The 24,016-nt window shown below is 45.0% G+C and overlaps 1 protein-coding gene across 4 annotated transcripts; it reads left to right on the top strand.

The window, feature by feature from the left end:
* Positions 1 to 3,807: 3,807 nt before the first annotated feature.
* On the top strand, positions 3,808 to 22,257 carry LOC124040947 (uncharacterized protein KIAA0040-like). 4 transcript variants are annotated; one of them, XM_046358072.1, is made up of 3 exons: positions 18,157 to 18,722; positions 20,153 to 20,646; positions 21,094 to 22,257. In XM_046358072.1, the coding sequence occupies exon 3, from the start codon at positions 21,693 to 21,695 to the stop codon at positions 22,008 to 22,010; it is 318 nt and encodes a 105-aa protein (XP_046214028.1). In that variant the 5' UTR covers positions 18,157 to 18,722; positions 20,153 to 20,646; positions 21,094 to 21,692; the 3' UTR covers positions 22,011 to 22,257. The 4 variants fall into 4 exon arrangements, with proteins under 4 accessions (XP_046214030.1, XP_046214028.1, XP_046214029.1 ...); XM_046358074.1 differs by lacking the exons at positions 18,157 to 18,722; positions 20,153 to 20,646 and adding an exon at positions 3,808 to 3,955; XM_046358073.1 differs by lacking the exon at positions 20,153 to 20,646 and having other exon boundaries at positions 18,157 to 18,567.
* The last annotated feature ends 1,759 nt before the right edge of the window (positions 22,258 to 24,016 follow it).

Below are 24,016 nucleotides of genomic sequence, written 5' to 3'. Positions count from 1 at the left end.
AATGTTCAGAAAGTTAAGCTACGTAGCAAGAATCTTATTGACTAAAATGATTAAAATGATACAGTACTGCTGAAGTAGGGCCAGCTGGCAGTGGGTGCGTTGTTGACACTACACTAATCAAGTCGTTCCGTTGAGTGTAATAGTTTCTGCAGTGTTGCTATTCGGGGCTAGCAGGCTAGCTAGCAGTGTTGTTTACGTTACGTTGCGTTAAAAGAACGACAATAGATGGCTAGCGAACCTAGAAAATCGCTCTAGACTACACAATTATCTTTGATACAAAGACGGCTATGTAGCTAGCTAAGTAGCTAGCTACGATCAAACAAATCAAACCGTTGTACTGTAATGAAAATGAAGTGAAAATGTGATACAACCTGTGAATGCGACCGGGTAGTTGAGTTCTATACAGAAGACGTTGGCTAGCGTTGGCGTTGGCTAGCTGTTGGCTAGCTAGCAGAGTCACCTACGTTAAGGACGACAAATAGCTGGCTAGCTAACCTCGGTAAATTAAGATAATCACTCTAAGACTACACACTCTAAACCTAAACAACACAATTATCTTGGATACGATGATACGATGATACGAAGACAGCAAAGACAGCTATGTAGCTAGCTAACACTACACTGATCAAGTCGTTCAGTTGAGTGTCGTTAGCTAGCTGGCTAGTGAAGACTACGTTAGGACGGCGAAATACGATAATTACGCAATTATCTTTGATACAAAGACGGCTATGTAGCTAGCTGAGAAGAAATTGCTAAGATAAGACAAATCAAACCGTTGTGATATAATGAAATATAATGAAAAAGTAATGAAAAAGTTATACTACCCGTTGGAGCGACGTGCAGATGCGACCACTCGCTCCAACCGGAACCGGAAATACAGGGGGTACCGGTACCAAATCAGTGTGCGGGGGTACAGGTTAGAGGTAATTTGTACATGTAGGTAGGTGTGAAGTGACAATGCATAGATAATAAACAGCGAGTAGCTGCAGTGTACAAAACAAATGGAGGGGGGGATCAATGTAATAGTCCGGTGGCCATTTGATTAATTGTTCAGCAGTCTTATGGCTTGGTGGTAGAAGTTGTTACGGAGCATTTTGGTCATAGACTTGGCGTTCCAGCATCGCTTGCCGTGCGGTAGCAGAGAAAACAGTCTACGACTTGGGTGACTGGAGATTCTGACAATTTTAATGGGCTTTCCTCTGACACTGCCTTGTATATAGGTCCTGGATGGCAGGAAGCTTAGCCCCAGTGATGTACTGGGCTGTACGCATTACCCTCTGTAGCGCATTACGGTCAGACGCCGAGCAGCTGCCATACCAGGCGGTGATGCAACCGGTCAGGATGCTCTCGATGGTGCAGCTGTAGAACTTTTTGAGGAAGAGGGGGAAAAGGTGTTCTGCCCTCTAAATGACTGTCTTGGTGTGTTTGGACCATGATAGTTTGTTGGTGATGTGGACACTCTTGACCTGCTCCACTACAGCCCCGTTGATGTTAATGGTGGCCTGTCAGCCCACCTTTTCCTGTAGTCCACGATTAGCTCCTTTGTCTTGCTCACATTGAGGGAGAGGTTTTTGTCCTGGCACCACACTGCCAGTTCTCTGACCTCCTCCCTATGGGCTGTGTCGTTGTTGTCGGTGATCAGTCCTACCACAGTTGTGTCATCAGCAACTTAAGGATGGTGTTAAAGTTGTGTTTGGCCACGCAGTTGTGGATGAAAAGGGAGTACAGGAGGGCAGAAAGTAAACACCTCTGAGGGGCCCCCGTGTTGAGGATTAGCGTGGCAGACGTGTTGTTACCTATCCTTACCACTTGGGGGCGGCCCGTCAGGAAGTCCAGGATCCAGTTTCAGAAAGGGGTGTTTAGTCCCAGGGTCCTTAGCCTAGTTTTGAACTTCGTCGGCACTATGGTGTTGAACGTTGAGCTGTAGTTAATGAACAGCATTCTAACATAGGTGTTCCTTTTGTCCAGGTAGGAAAAGGGCACTCCACACTGCCCATCTGTGGATCTGGGTCATCTGTGGATCTGTTGGGGCGGTATGCGAATTGGAGTGGGTATAGGGTTTCCGGGGGGATGCTGTTGATGTGAGTCATGACCAGCCTTTCAAAGCACTTCATGGCTACCGACGTGAGTGCTATGGGGCGGTAATCATTTAGGCAGGTTACCTTTGCTTGCTTGAGCACAGGGACTATGGTGGTCTGCTTGAAACATGTTGGTATTACAGACTCAGTCAGGGAGAGGTAGAAAATGTCAGTGAAGACTACCGAGAGCATTATCACACAGTCATCCAAAACAACTGGTGCTCTCAGGCATGCTTCAGTGTTGCTTGCCTCGAAGCGAGCATAAAAAGCATTTAGCTCATCTGGTTTGTTTGCATCACTGTCAGCTCACGTCTGGATTTCCCTTTGTAGTCCATAATAGTTTTCGTAATAGTTTCCTGTCCAGACGGCTGAGGCATAGGAGCCTGACATCAAGGCTGAGACATGAACGCCTGTCGACCCCGCTGCGCATGGAAGCCCGATGATCCGTCGGAGACGGAACAGTCTAACGAGCCAGCTGGGCGAACAAGACCTGACGATCCGGGCTGAGGCCCAACTTGGGATGGGCGCCCTCCGAGCCAAACCCGGGGCAAGGAAACCTCTCGAGCCAGCTTTGGCATGGAACTCCGACGAGCTGGCTAGGCAACCCCAGTTCCATCGGCCGCGACCCAGGACCGACGTCACCACCAACCGGAACACCAGTACTCTCCAATGCTTCGTGTGATGGCTTCGGGATTCTGTAAGGGCCAATGTCGGGAAGCAGGTACGGGGAGTCAGACATTTATTCAGGAACAGACAAGGAAACAAGACAGGGACACCGTCAGAACACGGGTAACACAGACATGAGACAATTAATCCCAAAGCAGGGAACAGAGCTTGGGAACAGACAGATATAGGGAAGGTAATGACACAAGTAATTGAGTTCACGTGAGTTCAATGATTGCTGATGCGCGTGACAGGGGAATGGCAGGTGTGCGTACTGATGGTGGCTTGAGCGCATAATGCTGGGGATCCTGGCGCCCTTGAGTGCCAGGGGGAGGAAGAGCGGGAGCTGGCGTGACAATAATGGAATGTCTTAATTAGTCATTAATTAAATAAAAATGTCTAGCGAGCAGAAATGATGCACTAAATAATGAACAACACAATTACTGCCGGAAGTAGTTATGTTAAAAACAGAACAGCATACTGCGGGAAAGACCAAAGATTAGGCCCAAGTCATGGCTATCTATATTCTGTCCAAATACAACATGGACAGCGCTGCTTTTGAAAAACATAATTCTTTCTCCCTTAATTGAAAAAACATGTCACTGACTCCAGGTTGTCACGAGGTATTGCAATATACTGTGGTAAAACAATAATGAACCTATAACAAACAGTAACATAGGATAAATGTCAACACCTGATGTTTGGTGTCTGTAGCCAGCTTGAGCTTAACACCAGAATAGGACTCTTGGTATTCTTCACTGTGCTCGTAATAACGTGTGTGTACTCCTGCTTAACTGCACAATTGTCTCACACATACTGTATAAGGATGACAACCATTAATGGGTCCTGAGGTCCCTGTGCCCCTCTTCCAACACACCAGTCATTTCACAGATCACTGGGAGGAATGTGATGAAAGGCGACACTGTAAAGTCCCAAACCTCAGCCTGGTTGGGCGGCTTGCGTTGGTTTCACAACTCACTGAGCCCTGGAAGCAGATTGGGTATGACAAGTGCCGCTCTTCGCTGGACTGTGTAATAGTGCCGTAAAACGCGTTGGCTTAATTGAGAATTGAGGGACCGAGAACGGATTGATGGGCAGCAATGATACTTCTGACATAGCTAACATTTAGTAAACCAGTGGGGCTACGCAACATGAATGTTTCCAGGCCATGAAGAAGAGGAGTGACAACTCCATTGGAGGCAGGAAAATAAGAGGTATGAGTTTTTGTCTACATGTTGTGCTGTCTCTCTCTTGCTTTTTCTCTTCTTGTAGGGCGTGATTTAGTCAGTGATCTAGTGTTGTGTACGTTTGTGTGCAAGATGACGATGTCGTTATCTGAACTGATCACATAGAATTTTGCCAAGGTTACCAGAATTGTGCTTTACCAGCAAATCACTGATAACTCATCAGTAGTGAATATCCATGATTACAAAGGCAAACTGTCAGCATTGTGCAGTTATTGAAATGGGCTTGTATGTTATAATTAAGGAATCATAAGATATCAGTCTTCGTGTATTGTTAAACAGTCCATGACGAGGACTATGACAAATGAGGACTATGACAAATGAGGACTATGACAAATGAGGACTATGACAAATGAGGACTATGACAAATGAGGACTATGACAAATGAGGACTATGACAAATGAGGACTATGACAAATGAGGACTATGATAAATGAGGACTATGATAAATGAGGACTATGCAATATTTGCATGTGGCGACCTGCTTACAAAGCATCATTTCTGGAGTGTACATATTCTGGTCAGAGTTGACTCCTATCACATGCTGAGATAATACAGGAAAGAGATCGTCTGTGTATAAGTCAACATGGCCAGAAGGTATAGAATTACTCTACAATTTTCAATCTTTTGTTGGAATTGATGCTCAAAGGCATCATCTCTGTACAAATCCCCTCCTCCTTCCATCCATGGGTCTATTCAAACCACTCTCTTTTGTCCCATTTATTAATGTGCCACAGCATAGACAATCACAAAAGTGCCTCTTAAGGCTGTGGACTGGGCGAGCATTGTTAAAGCTTTGCTTCTTCGTCTCCAAAATAAGTAATGTTTTGTCCTGGAGACCTTATTCCTGCCCCTCTGGATGTAGTCCAAGTAAGCACTTCCTGGTCCATGTGAATGTGAAGTCTCAGGCCCACTTTATCGTTCTGCCTCAGGGCTCCGGGCTCTGTTCTATATCTGTCCAGCTCAGAGCTGTTACAGGCCGTTCAGGGTGAAAAATTATAGAAATGCGCCCCAAATAGCACCCTATTCCCCAAAGCACTATAAGTAGTGCACTATAAAGGGAATATGGTTCCGTTTGGGAAGCAGACTGGAAGTAATAGAATTGAAATCTCAGGACATGCAAGTGAAAACATTCAAGACACAGCAGCATTTCATTTTGTGTAGCATGTACTTCTTCTAGACTCTAGCTTGGAGCTAGAGCTATTATTATGTTTGTATTATTTTTAGTGAGCTCATTGCTCTTGAAGAATTTTAGGCCAGGATTGAACATGAGGTCAATCCACTGCCTGGTGGGAAACTCTCTACAATGTGTCTGTTCTGTTAGAGGAGGGGTAAAATATGCCTATTTATTTAACCAGGCAAGTCAGTTAAGAACAAATTCTTATTTACAATGATGGCCTGCCACGGCCAAACCCAGATAACGCTGGGCCAATTGTGCACCGCCCTATGAGACTCCTAATCACGACTGGATATGATACAGCCTGGATTGAAAACAGAGACTGTAGTGATGCCTTTTGCACTAAGATGCAGTGGCTTAAACCGCTGTGCCACTCAGGAGCCCTATAATTATAAGATTCCACAACTGCCTGAAATATAAAGTTAGGAAACATTCAATTACATATGTTGTGGCAGGTATCCTTATGGGAACTGCATAGATCATTACCAGCAATTCAGTTATTGATTATTTGAGTTGCTAATATAACGAAGGTAAGGTACCTACTTTAATATATTGATTAATGACAGTTACCTGAAAAATAGATGTCACTGGCATTCATAATTTAAAAAACGAATTCGAGATTAACCAAGCTTTTCAAATGAAAAAGTATCTCCAGAATTATTGGCACAATTGATGAAGATAATAACTATAAAATATGTACAGTGCATTCGAAAAGTATTCAGACCCCTTGACATTTTCCACATGTTATTATTATTCTAAAATGGATTACATGTTTTTTTTAATCCTCAGCAATCTACACTAATGCCCCATAATGGCAAAGCAAAAACAGGTTTTTAGAAATGTTTGCTAATTTATTTAAATAGAAATGAAACAGAAATACCTTATTTACATAAATATTCAGACCCTTTGATATGATACTCGAAATTTAGCTGAGGTGCCTCCTGTATCCATTAATCATCCTTGAGATGTTTCTTGATTGGAGACCACCTGTGGTAAATTCAATTGATTGAACATGATTTGGAAAGGCACACACCTGTCTATATTAGGTCCCACAGTCGACAGTGCATGTCAGAGCAAAAACCAAGCCATGAGGTTGAAGGAATTGTCCGTAGAGATCAGAGACAGGATTGTGTCGAGGCAGAGATCTGGAGAAGGGTACAAAAAAAATGTCTGCAGCATTGAAGGTCCCCAAGAACACAGTGGCCTCCATCATTCTTAATTGGAAGAAGTTTGGAACCACCAAGACTCTTCCTAGAACTGGTCACCCGGCCAAACTGAGCAATCAGGGGAGAAGGTCCTTCATCAGGGAGGTGACCAAGAACCAGATTGTCACTCTAACAGAGCTCTAGAGTTCTTGTGTGGAGATGGGAGAACCTTCCAGAAGGACAACCATCTCTGTAGCACTCCACCAATCAGGCCTTTATGGTACAGTGGCCAGATGGAAGCCACTCCTCGGTAAAAGGCACATGACAGCCCGCTTGGAGTTTGCCAAAAGGCAGCTAAAGACTCTCAGACCATGAAAAACAAGATTCTCTGGTCTGATGAAACCAAGGTTGAACTTTTTGGCCTGAATGCCAAGCATCACATCTGGAGGAAAACTGTCACCATCCCAGGTCTCCCGAGCGGTGCAGTGGTCAAAGGCACTGCATCTCTGTGCAAGAGGCATCACTATAGTCTCTGGTTCAAATGCAGGCTCAATCACATCCGGCCATGATTGGGAGTCCCATAGGGCGGTGCACAATTGGCCTGGGTTTGGCCAGGGTAAACTGGCATTATAAATAAGAATTTGTTCTTTAATGACTTGCCTAGTTAAATAAAGGATAAATAAAAATCCTTATGGTGAAGCATAGTGGTGGTTGCATCATGCTGTGGGCATGTTTTTCAGAGGCAGAGACTGGGAGACTAGTCAGGATTGAGATAAAAAATGAACGGAGCAAAATACAGAGAGATGCTTGAGAGGTTCATTAAAACTTTCTCCAGAGCGCTCAGGACCTCAGACTGCGGCAAATATTCACCTTCCAACAGGACAATGACCCTTAGCACACAGCCAAGACAATGCAGGAGTGGCTTCGGGGCAAGTCTCTGAATGTCCTTGAGTGGCCCAGCCAGAGACCGGACTTGAACCCGATCAAACATCTCTGGAGAGACCTGAAAATAGCTCCCCATGCAACCTGACAGAGCTTGAGAGGATCTGAAGAGAACAATGGGAGAAACTGTCATGCTGGTGAAAGAGGACCCAAAAGCGACTTGGCGAAAACAGAGTCTTTAATCCAGTAAAGTAAATACAATCAAAAAACACAACTTTCACTCGAAATGACGAGGACAAACTGGAGACTCGATCTTGAACAGCAGGTGAACAGCAGGTTGCCTCGGGAAGGCACTTGAACCAAACAGACTCAGACACCTGCTCACCACGCAGCATCTGAGGAAAACACGACACGACAGGGCGATACACAAACACAGCACGGTGAATTCTAGACAAGGAACCGACAGGGCAGAAACGAATAACAAGGAGAGAAATAGGGACTCTAATCAGGGAAAAGGATCGGGAACAGGTGTGGGAAGACTAAATGATTGATTAGGGGAATAGGAACAGCTGGGAGCAGGAACGGAACGATAGAGAGAAGAGAGAGCGGGAGAGTGAGAGAGGGAGGGGGAGAGAGAGGGATAGAAAGAGGGAAAGAACCTAATAAGACCAGCAGAGGGAAACGAATAGAAGGAGAAGAACAGGGACAAGGCATGATAATCAAAGACAAAACATGACAGTACCCCCACTCACCGAGCGCCTCCTGGCGCACTCGAGGAGGAATCCTGGCGGCAACGGAGGAAATCATCAATGAGTGAACGGTCCAGCACGTCCCGAGACGGAACCCAACTCCTCTCCTCAGGACCGTAACCCTCCCAATCCACTAAGTATTGGTGACCCCGTCCCCGAGAACGCATGTCCATGATCTTATGTACCTTGTAAATAGGTGCGCTCTCGACAAGGACGGGAGGGGGGAGGGAAGACGAACGGGAGTGCGAAGAAAGGGCTTGACACAGGAGACATGGAAGACAGGATGGACGCGACGAAGATGTCGCGGAAGAAGCAGTCGCACAGCGACAGGATTGACGACCTGGGAGACACGGAACGGACCAATGAACCGCGGAGTCAACTTACGAGAAGCTGTCGTAAGAGGAAGGTTGCGAGTGGAAAGCCACACTCTCTGGCCGCAACAATACCTTGGACTCTTAATCCTGCGTTTATTGGCGGCTCTCACAGTCTGTGCCCTGTAACGGCAAAGTGCAGACCTCACCCTCCTCCAGGTGCACTCACAACGTTGGACAAACGCTTGAGCGGAGGGAACGCTGGACTCGGCAAGCTGGGATGAGAACAGAGGAGGCTGGTAACCCAGACTACTCTGAAACGGAGATAACCCGGTAGCAGACGAAGGAAGCGAATTGTGAGCGTATTCTGCCCAGGGGAGCTGTTCTGCCCAAGACGCAGGGTTTCTGAAAGAAAGGCTGCGTAGTATGCGACCAATCGTCTGATTGGCCCTCTCTGCTTGACCGTTAGACTGGGGATGAAACCCGGAAGAGAGACTGACGGACGCACCAATCAAACGACAGAACTCCCTCCAAAACTGTGACGTGAATTGCGGGCCTCTGTCTGAAACGGCGTCTAACGGGAGGCCATGAATTCTGAATACATTCTCGATAATGATTTGTGCCGTCTCCTTAGCGGAAGGAAGTTTAGCGAGGGGAATGAAATGTGCCGCCTTAGAGAACCTATCGACAACCGTAAGAATCACAGTCTTCCCCGCAGACAAAGGCAGACCGGTAATGAAGTCTAGGGCGATGTGAGACCATGGTCGAGAAGGAATGGGGAGCGGTCTGAGACGACCGGCAGGAGGAGAGTTACCCGACTTAGTCTGCGCGCAGTCCGAACAAGCAGCCACGAAACGGCGCGTGTCACGCTCCTGAGTCGGCCACCAAAAGCGCTGGCGAATAGACGCAAGAGTGCCTCGAACACCGGGATGACCAGCTAACTTGGCAGAGTGAGCCCACTGAAGAACAGCCAGACGAGTGGAAACAGGAACGAAAAGGAGGTTACTAGGACAAGCGCGCGGCGACGCAGTGTGCGTGAGTGCTTGCTTAACCTGTCTTTCAATTCCCCAGACTGTTAACCCGACAACACGCCCATAAGGAAGAATCCCCTCGGGATCAGTAGAAGCCACAGAAGAACTAAACAGACGGGATAAGGCATCAGGCTTGGTGTTCTTGCTACCCGGACGGTAAGAAATCACAAACTCGAAACGAGCGAAAAACAACGCCCAACGAGCTTGACGGGCATTAAGTCGTTTGGCAGAACGGATGTACTCAAGGTTCTTATGGTCTGTCCAAACGACAAAAGGAACGGTCGCCCCCTCCAACCACTGTCGCCATTCGCCTAGGGCTAAGCGGATGGCGAGCAGTTCACGGTTACCCACATCATAGTTGCGCTCAGATGGCGACAGGCGATGAGAAAAATAAGCGCAAGGATGAACCTTATCGTCAGACTGGAAGCGCTGGGATAGAATGGCTCCCACGCCTACCTCTGAAGCGTCAACCTCGACAATGAATTGTCTAGTGACGTCAGGAGTAACGAGGATAGGAGCGGACGTAAAACGTTCTTTTAGAAGATCAAAAGCTCCCTGGGCGGAACCGGACCACTTAAAACACGTCTTGACAGAAGTAAGAGCTGTGAGAGGGGCAGCAACTTGACCGAAATTACGAATGAAACGCCGATAGAAATTAGCGAAACCTAAAAAGCGCTGCAACTCGACACGTGACCTTGGAACGGGCCAATCACTGACAGCTTGGACCTTAGCGGAATCCATCTGAATGCCTTCAGCGGAAACAACGGAACCGAGAAAAGTAACGGAGGAGACATGAAAAGAGCACTTCTCAGCCTTTACGTAGAGACAATTCTCTAAAAGCGCTGTAGAACACGTCGAACGTGCTGAACATGAATCTCGAGTGACGGAGAAAAAATCAGGATATCGTCAAGATAGACAAAAACAAAGATGTTCAGCATGTCTCTCAGAACATCATTAACTAATGCCTGAAAAACAGCTGGCGCATTGGCGAGACCAAACGGCAGAACCCGGTACTCAAAATGCCCTAACGGAGTGTTAAACGCCGTTTTCCACTCGTCCCCCTCTCTGATGCGCACGAGATGGTAAGCGTTACGAAGGTCCAACTTAGTAAAGCACCTGGCTCCCTGCAGAATCTCGAAGGCTGATGACATAAGGGGAAGCGGATAACGATTCTTAACCGTTATGTCATTCAGCCCTCGATAATCCACGCAGGGGCGCAGAGTACCGTCCTTCTTCTTAACAAAAAGAACCCCGCCCGGCCGGAGAGGAAGAAGGCACTATGGTACCGGCGTCAAGAGACACAGACAAATAATCCTCGAGAGCCTTACGTTCGGGAGCCGACAGAGAGTATAGTCTACCCCGAGGAGGAGTGGTCCCCGGAAGGAGATCAATACTACAATCATACGACCGGTGAGGAGGAAGGGAGTTGGCTCGGGACCGACTGAAGACCGTGCGCAGATCATGATATTCCTCCGGCACTCCTGTCAAATCGCCAGGTTCCTCCTGAGAAGTAGGGACAGAAGAAACGGGAGGGATGGCAGACATTAAACACTTCACATGACAAGAAACGTTCCAGGATAGGATAGAATTACTAGACCAATTAATAGAAGGATTATGACATACTAGCCAGGGATGACCCAAAACAACAGGTGTAAACGGTGAACGAAAAATCAAAAAAGAAATAGTCTCACTGTGGTTACCAGATACTGTGAGGGTTAAAGGTAGTGTCTCAAATCTGATACTGGGAAGATGACTACCATCTAAGGCGAACATGGGCGTAGGCTTCTCTAACTCTCTGAAAGGAATGTCATGTTTCCGAACCCATGCTTCGTCCATGAAACAACCCTCAGCCCCAGAGTCTATCAAGGCACTACATGTAGCACCCGAACCGGTCCAGCGTAGATGGACCGACAAAGTAGTACAGGATTTTGATGGAGAGACTTGAGTAGTTGCGCTCACCTGTAGCCCTCCGCTTACAGATGAGCTCTGGCTTTTACTGGACATGAATTAACAAAATGTCCAGCAACTCCGCAATAGAGGCACAGGCGGTTGGTGATCCTCCGTTCCCTCTCCTTAGTCGAGATGCGAATCCCTCCCAGCTGCATGGGCTCAGTCTCTGAGCCAGAGGAGGGAGATGGTTGCGATGCGGAGCAGGGAAACACCGTTGATGCGAGCTCTCTTCCACGAGCCCGGTGACGAAGATCTACCCGTCGTTCTATGCGGATGGCGAGAGCAATCAAAGAGTCCACATCTGAAGGAACCTCCCGGGAGAGAATCTCATCCTTAACCACTGCGTGGAGTCCCTCCAGAAAACGAGCGAGCAGCGCCGGCTCGTTCCACTCACTAGAGGCAGCAAGAGTGCGAAACTCAATAGAATAATCCGTTATGGACCGTTCACCTTGGCATAGGGAAGCCAGGGCCCTAGAAGCCTCCCTACCAAAAACTGAACGGTCAAAAACCCGAATCATCTCCTCTTTAAAGTTCTGGTACTTGTTAGAGCAATCAGCCCTTGCCTCCCAGATAGCTGTGCCCCATTCTCGAGCCCGGCCAGTAAGGAGTGAAATGACGTAAGCAACCCGAGCTCTCTCTCTAGAGTATGTGTTGGGTTGGAGAGAGAACACAATCTCACACTGCGTGAGAAAGGAGCGGCACTCAGTGGGCTGCCCGGAGTAGCAAGGTGGGTTATTAACCCTAGGTTCTGGAGGCTCGGCAGGCCAGGAAGTAACAGGTGGCACGAGACGAAGACTCTGGAACTGTCCAGAGAGGTCGGAAACCTGAGCGGCCAGGTTCTCCACGGCATGGCGAGCAGCAGACAATTCCTGCTCGTGTCTGCCGAGCATGGCTCCTTGGATCTTGACGGCAGTGTAACGAGCGTCTGAAGTCGCTGGGTCCATTCCTTGGTCGGTTCCTTCTGTCATGCTGGTGAAAGAGGACCCAAAAGCGACTTGGCGAAAACAGAGTCTTTAATCCAGTAAAGTAAATACAATCAAAAAACACAACTTTCACTCGAAATGACGAGGACAAACTGGAGACTCGATCTTGAACAGCAGGTGAACAGCAGGTTTCCTCGGGAAGGCACTTGAACCAAACAGACTCAGACACCTGCTCACCACGCAGCATCTGAGGAAAACACGACACGACAGGGCGATACACAAACACAGCACGGTGAATTCTAGACAAGGAACCGACAGGGCAGAAACGAATAACAAGGAGAGAAATAGGGACTCTAATCAGGGAAAAGGATCGGGAACAGGTATGGGAAGACTAAATGATTGATTAGGGGAATAGGAACAGCTGGGAGCAGGAACGGAACGATAGAGAGAAGAGAGAGCGGGAGAGTGAGAGAGGGAGGGGGAGAGAGAGGGATAGAAAGAGGGAAAGAACCTAATAAGACCAGCAGAGGGAAACGAATAGAAGGAGAAGAACAGGGACAAGGCATGATAATCAAAGACAAAACATGACAGAAACTCCCCAAATAAAGGTGTGCCAAGCTTGTAACGTCATACTCAAGAATAATCGAGGCTGTATTCACTGCCAAAGGTGCTTCAACAGAGTACTGAGTAAAGGGTCTGAATAGAGCTGACGCTTTCAAGGAGCGGGACTCTAATCCGAACACTTATAATAAATCCCGCTATGCCCTCTGACGAACCATCAATCGTACAACACCGGCTCCGACGCTCGTCGGATATGGCAGGTCTTGCCAACTATTATGGACTACAAAGAGGCAAGCAACATCGAAGCATGCATGAGAGCATAAGCTGTTCCAGACAAACTTGTGATCACGCTCTCCGTAGCCAATATGAGTAAGATTTTTAAACAGGTCAACATTCACAAGGCCGCAGGGCCAGATGGATTACCAGGACGTGTACTCCGAGCATGCGCTGACCAACTTGCAAGTGTCTTCACTGACATGTGCCTGACCAAGTCTGTAATACCAACATGTTTCAAGCAGACCACCATAATCCCTGTGCCCAAGAACACCAAGGTAACCTGCTTAAATTACTACTGACACGTAGCACTCACATCTATAGCCATGAAGTGACTTGAAAGCCTGGTCATGGCTCACATTAACACCATCATCCCAGAAACCCTAGACCCACTCGCATACCGCCCCAATAGATCCACAGATGACCCTATCTCAATCACACTCCAAACTGCCCTTTCCCACCTGGACAAAAGGAACACCTTTATGAGAATGCTGTTCATTGACTTAAGCTCAGTGTTCAACAGCATAGTCTCCACAAAGCTCATCACTAAGCTATGGACCCTGGGACAAAACACTTCCCTCTGCAACTGCATCCTGGACTTCCAAACGGGCCGCACCCAGGTGATAAGGGTAGGCAACAACACATCTGCCACTCTGATCCTCAACACTGGGGCCCCTCAGGGGTGTGTGCTTTGTCCCCCCCTGTACTCCCTTTTCACCCATGACTGCATGGCCAAACATGACTCTAACACCATCATTAAGTTTGCTGATGACACAACAGTGGTAGGACTGATCACCTACAACGATGTGACAGCCTATAAGGAGGAGGTCAGAGACCTGGTAATGTGGTGCCAGGACAAAAACCTCTCCCTCAATGTGAGCGAGACAAAGGAGCTGATCGTGGACTACAGGAAAAGGCGGGCTGACAGGCCACAATTAACATCAACGGGGCTGTAGTGGAGCGGGTCGAGAGTTTCAAGTTCCTTGTTGTCCACATCACCAACAAACTATCATGGTCCAAACACACCAAGACAGTCGTTAAGAGGGCACGACAACATATTTTCCCCCTCGGGAGACTGAAAATGATTTGTCATGGGTCCCCAGATCCTCATAAATTTCTATAGCAGCACCATCGAGAGCATCCTTACTGGTTGCATCACTTTCTGGAATGGCAACTGCTCAGCATCTGACCGTAAGACACTACAGAGAGTAGTGCGTACGGCCCAGTACATCACTGGGGCCAAGCTTCCTGCCACCCAGGACCTGTGTCAGAGGGAGGCCCAAACATTTTTTCAAGTCTCCAGTCACCCAAGTCATGGACTGTTCTCTCTGCTACCGCACGGCAAGCGGTACCGTAGCGCCAAGTCTAGGACCAAAAGGCTCCTCAACAGCTTCTACCCCCAAGCCATAAGACCGCTGAACATATAATCAAATGGCCTCCCGGACTATTTACACTATTACATGTTTCAGTATAATAATACACAACCCCATATCACAAGGCTCTGTACACAATTCCTGGAAGCTGAAAATGTTACAGTTGTTCCATGGCCTGCATACTCACCAGACATGTCACCCATTGAGCATTTACATTACATTACATTTAAGTCATTTAGCAGATGCTCTTATCCAGAGCGACTTACAAATTGGTGCATTCACCTTATGACATCCAGTGGAACAGCCACTTTACAATAGTGCATCTAAATCTTTTAAGGGGGGGGTGAGAAGGATTACATTATCCTATCCTAGGTATTCCTTAAAGAGGTGGGGTTTCAGGTGTCTCCGGAAGGTGGTGATTGACTCCGCTGTCCTGGCGTCGTGAGGGAGTTTGTTCCACCATTGGGGAGCCAGAGCAGCGTACAGTTTTGACTGGGCTGAGCGGGAACTGTACTTCCTCAGTGGTAGGGAGGCGAGCAGGCCAGAGGTGGATGAACGCAGTGCCCTTATTTGGAGGATTATTATTATTTGAGCATGCAAATGGTGGTCACACTTAATACTGACTGGTTTTCTGATCCACGCCTCTACTTTTTTTAAGGTATATGTGACTAACAGATGCATATCTGTATTCCCAGTCATGTGAAATCCATAGATTAGGGCCAAATAAATGTATTTAAATTGGCTGATTTCCTTATATGAACTGTAATTCAGGAAAATCTTTATGTTATTGCAAATACAATCATGTAACAACCCACTAGGCTGTTATGTTGTTGTTTCCACATAGTTTCAACAAAAAATAAATAAATGTGATGACGTTGAATCAACATGGAAAATGGATTGAATTTGCAAAAAGTAATCAACAGAAGGGATTTTAATCTATTTTTCATCCAACTTTTATCCTAAAACCAATAACATAGTGATTTTTTTGGTTGAATTCACGTTGAATTCACATTACTTGACAGCGTTGGGCCAGTAACCGAAAGGTTGCTAGATCGAATCCCAGAGCTGACAAGGTTAAAATCTGTCAACCCACTGTTCCTAGGCCATCATTGTAAATAAAAATTTGTTCTAAACTGACTTGCCTAGTTAAATAAAGCAACAACAACAAAAAGTATATACTATTTTAAAACTCAACCAAATGTCATTCAAAACTAGACATTGAAAGGATGTCTGTGCCAAGTGGGTAAAGTTACACCCTCCCCCAAAATATACACTTCTTTAGGAGTTTCTGTGGAATTTATTCCTTTCTGTGTACATACCACATGGTGATACTGGGTAATTTACTGAGAAATGCAACAGAACAATGCAGACAGAGAAACAGAAAGTAAGTTGCCAGACCACACAAGTTCATGTCTCCATCTTGCTGATTTCCTCCTGAAAATCAGATACTTCTGTTTATACTATAGATGTTGTCTGATTTACTGGACTGTATGTACCAGACAGTATACCCTAGTAGTCAACTACTGAGAATAACAAATCCAAGCATTGGTAGGGTCTCTTAATCCATGTTCAGACAGGTTGACAAGGTGCCTTTTAACATACTTGAATAACGGGAAGGAAGAGATGAGTCACTTGGGAAAAACCAACCGGTTTAAACAGTGTGTCCAGTATATCATGTGGTCAAATGTACCTTGAGTCAGTGGTGTAATTTCAGCTAATCCGTGTCATTTTTATAAAGTTGAATCTTATTTACTGCATTTCTACACAATTTAAAACCATTCAGAGAACACCTTGGCAGCTGTAGCTTCATTCACCTCAGCTGACAAGGGACATACATTTTGACGACAACAATTCATACAGCACGTCATACAGCACGTCGTACAGCACGTCATACAGCGATTGGTTTCTATGCACTGAGATTAAAAAAGTGTTGTTTCGTTTCATATCAAGTCAAACAGGATTTACGTAGTCATCTACAGCCATCTTCCACCTCTGCATTCCTTAGAGCTGTTCACTGCAGCGAGGCAAACAGCATCCCCGTCCACTCTGAGCTGTCCGCATGGTCTTAAAACCAGCCCTGTAAGTTTGAAGTTTTAATATTGCATGCAAAAGTACAGTGAAATGCCTTTCTTGCAAACCTAATTTCCTTTTAATCGGGATTGGAATGATTTTTGTAGCCTATTTTAAATTGTTGGTGTTGAGCTAGGGTATGGTGTCTGCCATACTCTGCCATAGCCAATTGACGCCCCTGCCTCAAGTTCTTGACCTTTAGCCTGGAATTGATTGGCTACTTATTGATGTGCTTTCAAAATCAGTAGTCTCTTTAACATGAATCTGATATCATAGACACAGTCAAATTACTTTCATCCAGTCACATTTACACAAGCTGTATGTTGGACCAGTCAGTCAGAAAGTGGATTGGAAAGTTCCTAAACAGGCCTTTGTTTACATCAGAGCTAATAACTACTTTTTCTTTACAATGCCATCACTGAAAATACAGGAGAGCTACTTCCATATATAGAGTAATCTCCATCAAATCAACTTTGTGTGTTCTTCAGATCCCTCCTCCTGTTTTCATTGCACTGGGCCAAAACATTTTACAGGAGTGACTCATGGCCTGCTTTGCTTTTGGGACCTGTTAGCAACGGAACGGCCGAGCCTATTTTTGGCCTCTGCATCCTTCTGATTTACTTTTCATTAGCACACGAGCTCACAATGTGCAGAGTAACGTTTTAAAGGCACCCTAATGCTGCTGTGCAGGGCAATGCAGGGCCTACCCCCAAAGATACCGAAGAAGAGCCACTTCTTTATGAGAATGTTTTCTGCTGAGCAGTGTTCTTGGTTTCTGCCACAAAATTGAGAATAGAGTTTCCAAACAGGAAATTAGGAGAGATAATGGGTTGATTTAGCAGCACAAATAGGGGAATCCTAGCTTTGACTGCAGTAGTGCTAGTCTTTACATCCTGATTACAGTTCCTTTACCTCTTTACACTCTTTGAAAAAGGGGTTCCAAAAGGGTTCTTTGGCTGTCCCCATAGTAGCACCTTTTTTGGATCAAGGTAGAATGAATCCTCTGTGGAAAGTGTTCTACATGGAACCCAAAAAGGTTATACCTGGAACCAAAAAAGGTTCTTCAAAGGTTTAACCTATGGGGACAGACAAAGAACCCTTTTAGGTTCTAACTAGCGCCTTTTTTCTGAAAGTGTACGATTCAGTCCTCACCCCTCAATGTGAATTACGACAGTATATAGCCTACAGTCAGGTAACTGGGTGTAGCTTATCCCAACAAACTCCACGTTATAACAAAGCCTGGAGCAAACAGAATAAATCTCACATTCTTATTGCAAAATGAGGATTACTGTGATCATGAAACACATATACTCACATGGCCACAGCCAGTATATTCATGGTTCAGTAGGAGGTTAACAAAATAATACAGTCAGTCAGACAGTCGGAGCACCTATTTGGTTTAAAATAACATATTTCAGTGGGTATTTTCCCTCTCTCTGTCCTCATCTCTCTCTGTGAATTACAGTACAAGGGTCAAAGTGTGTATGTTGTGGGATGTGACAGTCTCTTACCAGTGAGTGCATGCTGTTTGCCACAGGCATGGATGAGTTCCATTCTCCTCACGAACAGGGTCACATGATCTCTCACAGATTTCTACAAAGCAGTCACACATCAGTGCATCTCTCTCTGCTTCACCTGTTTCCCTGCTCTGTCCACACCCTGAGCATACAGGACACACACACACACGCCCACACACACCCACGCATGCACACACACTTTAATTTCCTCTTTCCAATTAGAGTTAGTGAGGTAGCGCTGAAATGGGTGAGGTGTTTTGGTTAATGTTAGGTTTATAACACTTAAAATTATGCGCATTAATGTTGTGGTAAAGCGTTCAAACACTAAAGTCAGCAGCTCTTTAGAATACGAATTTGAAAACATCAAGTTACAAACTGCAGACAAATCCAATTAATTATGAGCAGTGGGATTCTCAGGGGAGCTCTCTGTCCTCTCTCTTTTTTTTCTCTCGCTCTCTCTCTGACATCACTGGGAACTTGTGTGTATAAAGTAACCACAAGAATGCAGCGTGTCAGGCAAGGGAACGCGAGTACAGACAGAGGGCCCTTTCTTTCACAGGGTATGCAGGTCAGGGAGAAGGGACGCTGCACTGAGAGAGTGACACACACGGGCAGAGAGAGGTAAAGAGATACAGGCACAAAGAGCACAGTTCAATACATACCAAGTATGGGGCAACATTGAGAGCTTAGAGAAAATCAACAAAAAGCAGGATTTACAAGGAAGAGGAGAGGGAAAAAACAGCTTTACTGGCCCGGACTTCTAAAACCTTTTGCCGGTAAGGTGTACATTTCAAAAGACTGTTGAGAAATGATGAATGGGAAGCTGTTGATATTGAATGCTGTTGATCTTATTTGGTTGAGTATCTGTGGCTAAGGAGTCAATATATATACTTATAATACTATGTGTGAACTGGAAGTCTGTTGTTTTGGAAAGTCCCCTCCGTCAGTTAAACAGGTATTGTGATGTACCAGGTGATATGTTGCTGTTCAGTCACTACTCAGTGCCATTCTATAGCATATCTCTCTCAGGAAATGTAAATCTTAAATATAGCATTGGGCCTTTGCACAATGCTTTGCACATTGTCTATGACTAGTGACATTATGGTTTCGATGATTGAAACCTAAGGTTCACCTACGATTTTAAATGTCTGAGATTTCTATCATTTGATTTGAAACTTTGTCTCGTTATGCTCTCTCTTCTACTTATACTATTTCACTCTCCCTGACTCAAAGGTTACCTTTCATCTTGAACTGTAACGGATTGAGAGAATGTCCTCTCTTATACTATTTCACTCTCCCTGACTCAAAGGTTACCTTTCATCTTGAACTGCAACGCATTGAGAGAATGTCCTCTCTTATACTATTTCACTCTCCCTGACTCAAAGGTTACCTTTCATCTTGAACTGTAACGCATTGAGAGAATGTCCTCTCTTATACTGTGTGGAGATATGGGCATGTTCCCAACTGTTCCCATCAAAAATATGCAATCTTGTGTTTCTTACCACGACACTGATTTTGAGTAAAGATATTAATTTGGTACACTAACACATGACTTTTGCTGTCTCTAAACCTTTGACTATCTCTGCAAAAGACTGTTGACTGACTCTTATTATTAAGATAATTAGAATTGAACATTCCCATCAAAAATATGCAATCTTGTGTTTCTTACCACGACACTGATTTTGAGTAAAGATATTAATTTGGTACACTAACACATGACTTTTGCTGTCTCTAAACTTTTGACTATCTCTGCAAAAGACTGTTGACTGACTCTTATTATTAAGATAATTAGAATTGAACATTCGCCAGTTCTTCTTCATGATTACCGTGGGCCATTCATTAAATATTCCTGTTTTGCCTTGTGTTGCCTGCTGTCATTCAGGCTTTTAGGTTGGGCAGAACAGAGTTCCAAGTTCCATAAATAGCTGTAGCTCACTAATGCAGTCATAAGAGTTTTTCCCCATCCTTGCTTTGTGAGCCACTGAAAGTATCTTCCTGTTCACAGCTGATCATAGGCCAAGACAATGTTACGTCATTTTGTTACATTGTTGTTATTTTACATTAATTCCCACGGCCTGACCAGAGTGCAAAGGCCGTCTGATGGCATGACACACTATGGAGTGGGGATGTTGTGATAGAGAATTAGATCTTGATAGATTTTTCAATGCATTGAGCTTTCATTGATTCTCTTCGTTCTCAATTTCAGCTTGAGAACTACCTCAGCATCTGTAAATGTATGTGGTGTGCACTACAACAGACCTCTGACCATTTTCTACTCTGGCGAGGAAGACGATTCTTACACCTTGCTGGACAATGCTAATGAGTGATATCCCACTGGGATAAGATGTAAACTCCACATCTATTCTACGTTGAACCAGCATTCCATTGAAATGACGTGGCATTGATTCAACCAGTGCGTGCCCAATGGGATTGTTACTCATTCCTTCCAGTCATCATACCTTGTATGTCTCAACTTTAGACTCAGCATCACCATAAAACAAATGCATAGACCTACATACATGAATAATGGTGAAGCTTACATTCAATGGATTTGGTGAACAAATTGTGTTTAGCTGAAATGGGACCTTAATGTTGACAAACTGCAAGTAGGTGCTGCCTTCTTTACTCAATGCAACAAAGTAGCAGCAGTGCACAGTTTCCTGTTTTGTTATGTTGGGAAGGAAGTGAAGCTGACTATGGGTAAGCCAATTTCACACATGGGCTGTGAGACAAACACAAACTTTTTTTCTGTTCACTTGCAGTCAGAAACATTTGGCTTAGAAAATGGAGCAGGAAATATATATTTTCCCTCACAGGGCCATAATCCTAGTCAACATAAACCTATAAACTACCCTTTGACCTCCTGGATACCCATAACGGTTACCATTGATCCAAGCTACAGTGGAGTGCTACACTCAGTCAATGTTAAAGTCAAAACCATCGAAGCTAGGCCGCTATTAGCCGGTACATTGAAATGTATTTCCCTCCATGGTGCATTCAGGCAGCCAGAGCCATGACATTTCCCTCCAACTTTAATGAGAGTAAAGCTGAATAAGATACTTGTGCAGGGGAGGGAAGAGAGCGAAAAGGCACCAGTGGGACTGGGGTTCACTCTGCTCACCTTCTTCTCTCTAATTCTCTCCACAGAAAATGTCCTCATTCCATCACTTCTCCCAGAGGAGAATGGATTAAAATAGAGAGGAGACTCCAGAGGACGTGAGGTGGGATCCCATATCCCAAAAGAGGAAACAAACAAACAACACAAACAGGCAGACTTCATAGACCTTCCCATCAAGGCAAGGAGAGATCGGAATCATTACAGCAACTGAAGGATTACAAAGGAAAAACCCCCCTCTCTCATAAACAATTGATCTTTGGACTTCAAACTTTCATAAAAAATGCGTTGGTCTTCAAACCCCCAGATAAGGTGGTTAAGGAAGGAGGGGAGGATAAAGAGATTCTCCCTGCATCAAGAATTTTTCTAGTCTGTCCCATCCTCCCTTTCCTTCATCAGATATTCATTGTGACTGGGATGTCCTACTATATCAGCGAAATCTTCAATGTCATGAGTTCACCAGGAAACTGAAACCCAGCACTAGATCAGGGTCAAATCACCACAAGAACAATCCCCTGATAACAGCAACACCCTTGCTGACTACTTCAATCACAACGTGTTCACTATTGTAATTGGTTTCTTCTTCAAAGATTACCCTCAAGAGGAATTGATAAGACACTGTCAGTGAACAATGAAGGAAGACATCTTGGATTTTCTCAGTGACTTGTGGAAGGTGGCCACCACTAAGCATGACCAGGGGATCTATAACACAGTCTGCCTGGTGGTGCTGCTAGCCCTGCCTATGGTGGTGCTCTTCACTTCTCTGGTGGTGTGCTGCCACTGCTGCTGCTGTCGCCACGCCAACTGCGCTGGTTGCTGTGCAGTCAGCCCCAGCTCAGCCACAGCAAAATCAGACAAAAATAAGAAGAGTCCGAAAGATGAGGACTTGTGGATCTCGGTCAAAACAGGACCTATGACACCAGACAGGGTTGCCCTGACGATGGTGTAAGGTTCAGATAAGGTTTTATTTGTATTCATATGAAGCTCTTTTTTTACTGCAAGGTACAGGTACATGATGCCGAGCACTGGTGTTCAATATGCTCGACAGAAACGGTTGAAACACAGTAAAAGAGCTAACGATGTGTGTGTGTGTGTGTGTGTGTGTGTGTGTGTGTGTGTGTGTGTGTGTGTGTGTGTGTGTGTGTGTGTGTGTGTGTGTGTGTGTGTGTGTGTGTGTGTGTGTGTGTGTGTGTGTGTGTGTGTGTGTGTGTGTGTGTGTGTGTGTGTGTGTGTGTGTGTGTGTGTGTGTGTGTGCGTGCGTGCGTGCGTGCGTGTGTGTGTGTGTGTGTGTGTGTGTGTGTGTGTGTGTGTGTGTGTGTGTGTGTGTGTGTGTGTGTGTGTGTGTGTGTGTGTGTGTGTGTGTGTGTGTGTTCTTCTATCCATGTTGGGACCTAAAGTCGCCACAACAATGGTAAAACAAGTCAAATTCCCATGTCCTCATGAGGACAAAGACTATTGGGTTAGGTTTAGGGTAAGGGATTAGGTTTAGGAGTAAGGTTTAGGGTTTGGGACAGGGTTACAGGTTAAGGTTAGGGAAAATAGGATTTTGAATGGAAATCAAATTTTAGGTCCCCACAAGAATAGAAGGACAAAACGTGTGTGTGTGTGCATGTGTGTGCGTGTGCTTGCATACGTGGGTGTGTGCGTGTGCATGAGCAAATGTGTGTATGTGCAAGGAAGAGTGATAGATGACACATGGTGTATGTGTTAGTGTGCACTTCTGTGTGAAATTCACTGTCTTCACATTTGGGGACTATTTATATTTCCAATGCTGGAGGCCAGCAATCTAGTATTGGGATTCAGTTAGAAGACTATTTTTTATAGGTTAGACCATTTTAAGTTCAAAGCACTTGCAGCTATTGCACTTACAACAGAAATGTGTGTAACTACTTTGAAATATTTTGCTGTACTTGCTATACCCACTGCATGGAGATCTTAATTCCATTTATGAGTTAATTATCAAACACAGAATTTAATAGAACCAAGTGAAGCACTCAGATTTTTCAATTGCATTGCTCAATGTATACGTTTCTTTCCCCATAGAGTATCCTACATACAGCAGCTAGTATTGTGGATAAAAAAATGTATCTAACAGTTCTGTGTTTTACGCTGCCTTATGCTCAGATTGATGACACAGATTGATGTTTACTGTCTTGCACTATCCCTATTGGTTCATAATATCATTATGCATGGACACCAGGTTCTCAGATGTATGGGGCGCTGAGTGGATCCTTCTTATATCCTCCATCCCTCAGTGCCAATGTGGCCCTCTGACTTAAAATAATAGTTATTCTATCTCAAAACTGGGATTCCTAAAAAATGTGTCCGAGGATTTGGTCAACTTCCGTCAGATGTTTAAAATCCTAAATGAATCAGGAGTGGGCAGGGTCAGCTATACCATAAGGACCCCTTATTCATGTCCTCATTACACGTAGCGTAGCAAGACCACTCATGGTCTGTAAAGTTCTCTACTTTTGATAGATTTAAACATATCATTTTTAAATGATAATGGTCACAACCATAAACTGTCAAGAAAAGGGCAATTAAACTCTGTCCGATTTTTGTCTGACGTCAAGTCCATCAGTGTGCTGTAAGATCTGAGAATTGTTGTGTTTTTATTGGGGATTTTCAAATGAATCATTTTCTATATTTTACAAATGTTTGTATTTTTGAAACAAAAGTAGAGATTGTTCCGTCTTACAAGAATCTCCGAATTGATTTGCAATTTACAAATCCGGTGACAAATCATTTTTAGTTGTTATCTATTCATGATCCTTATTTTGAGATTAAAGACTTCTGCGTTAGTTATTCATATGTAAAAAGTCTGAGGGTGGAAAAATACTTTTCCTTTGCAAAGGGGGGGGGGGGGATTTGCCGTTTGTTTGAACAGGAAGTCTGCCATAGACGATAGTTTCACATTCTATCACTGAAGCTGTGATCTGTCCCAATTATGCA

The sequence above is a fragment of the Oncorhynchus gorbuscha genome, linkage group LG08 (assembly GCF_021184085.1).
Source record: "Oncorhynchus gorbuscha isolate QuinsamMale2020 ecotype Even-year linkage group LG08, OgorEven_v1.0, whole genome shotgun sequence".
Classification (NCBI taxonomy): domain Eukaryota; kingdom Metazoa; phylum Chordata; class Actinopteri; order Salmoniformes; family Salmonidae; genus Oncorhynchus; species Oncorhynchus gorbuscha.
This window is presented reverse-complemented; position numbering and strand designations above follow the sequence as displayed.

Coding starts and splice junctions, on each gene's coding strand:
- LOC124040947 (XM_046358074.1), top strand. CDS start 21,693: ATGAAGGAAGACATCTTGGATTTTCTCAGTGACTTGTGGAAGGTGGCC.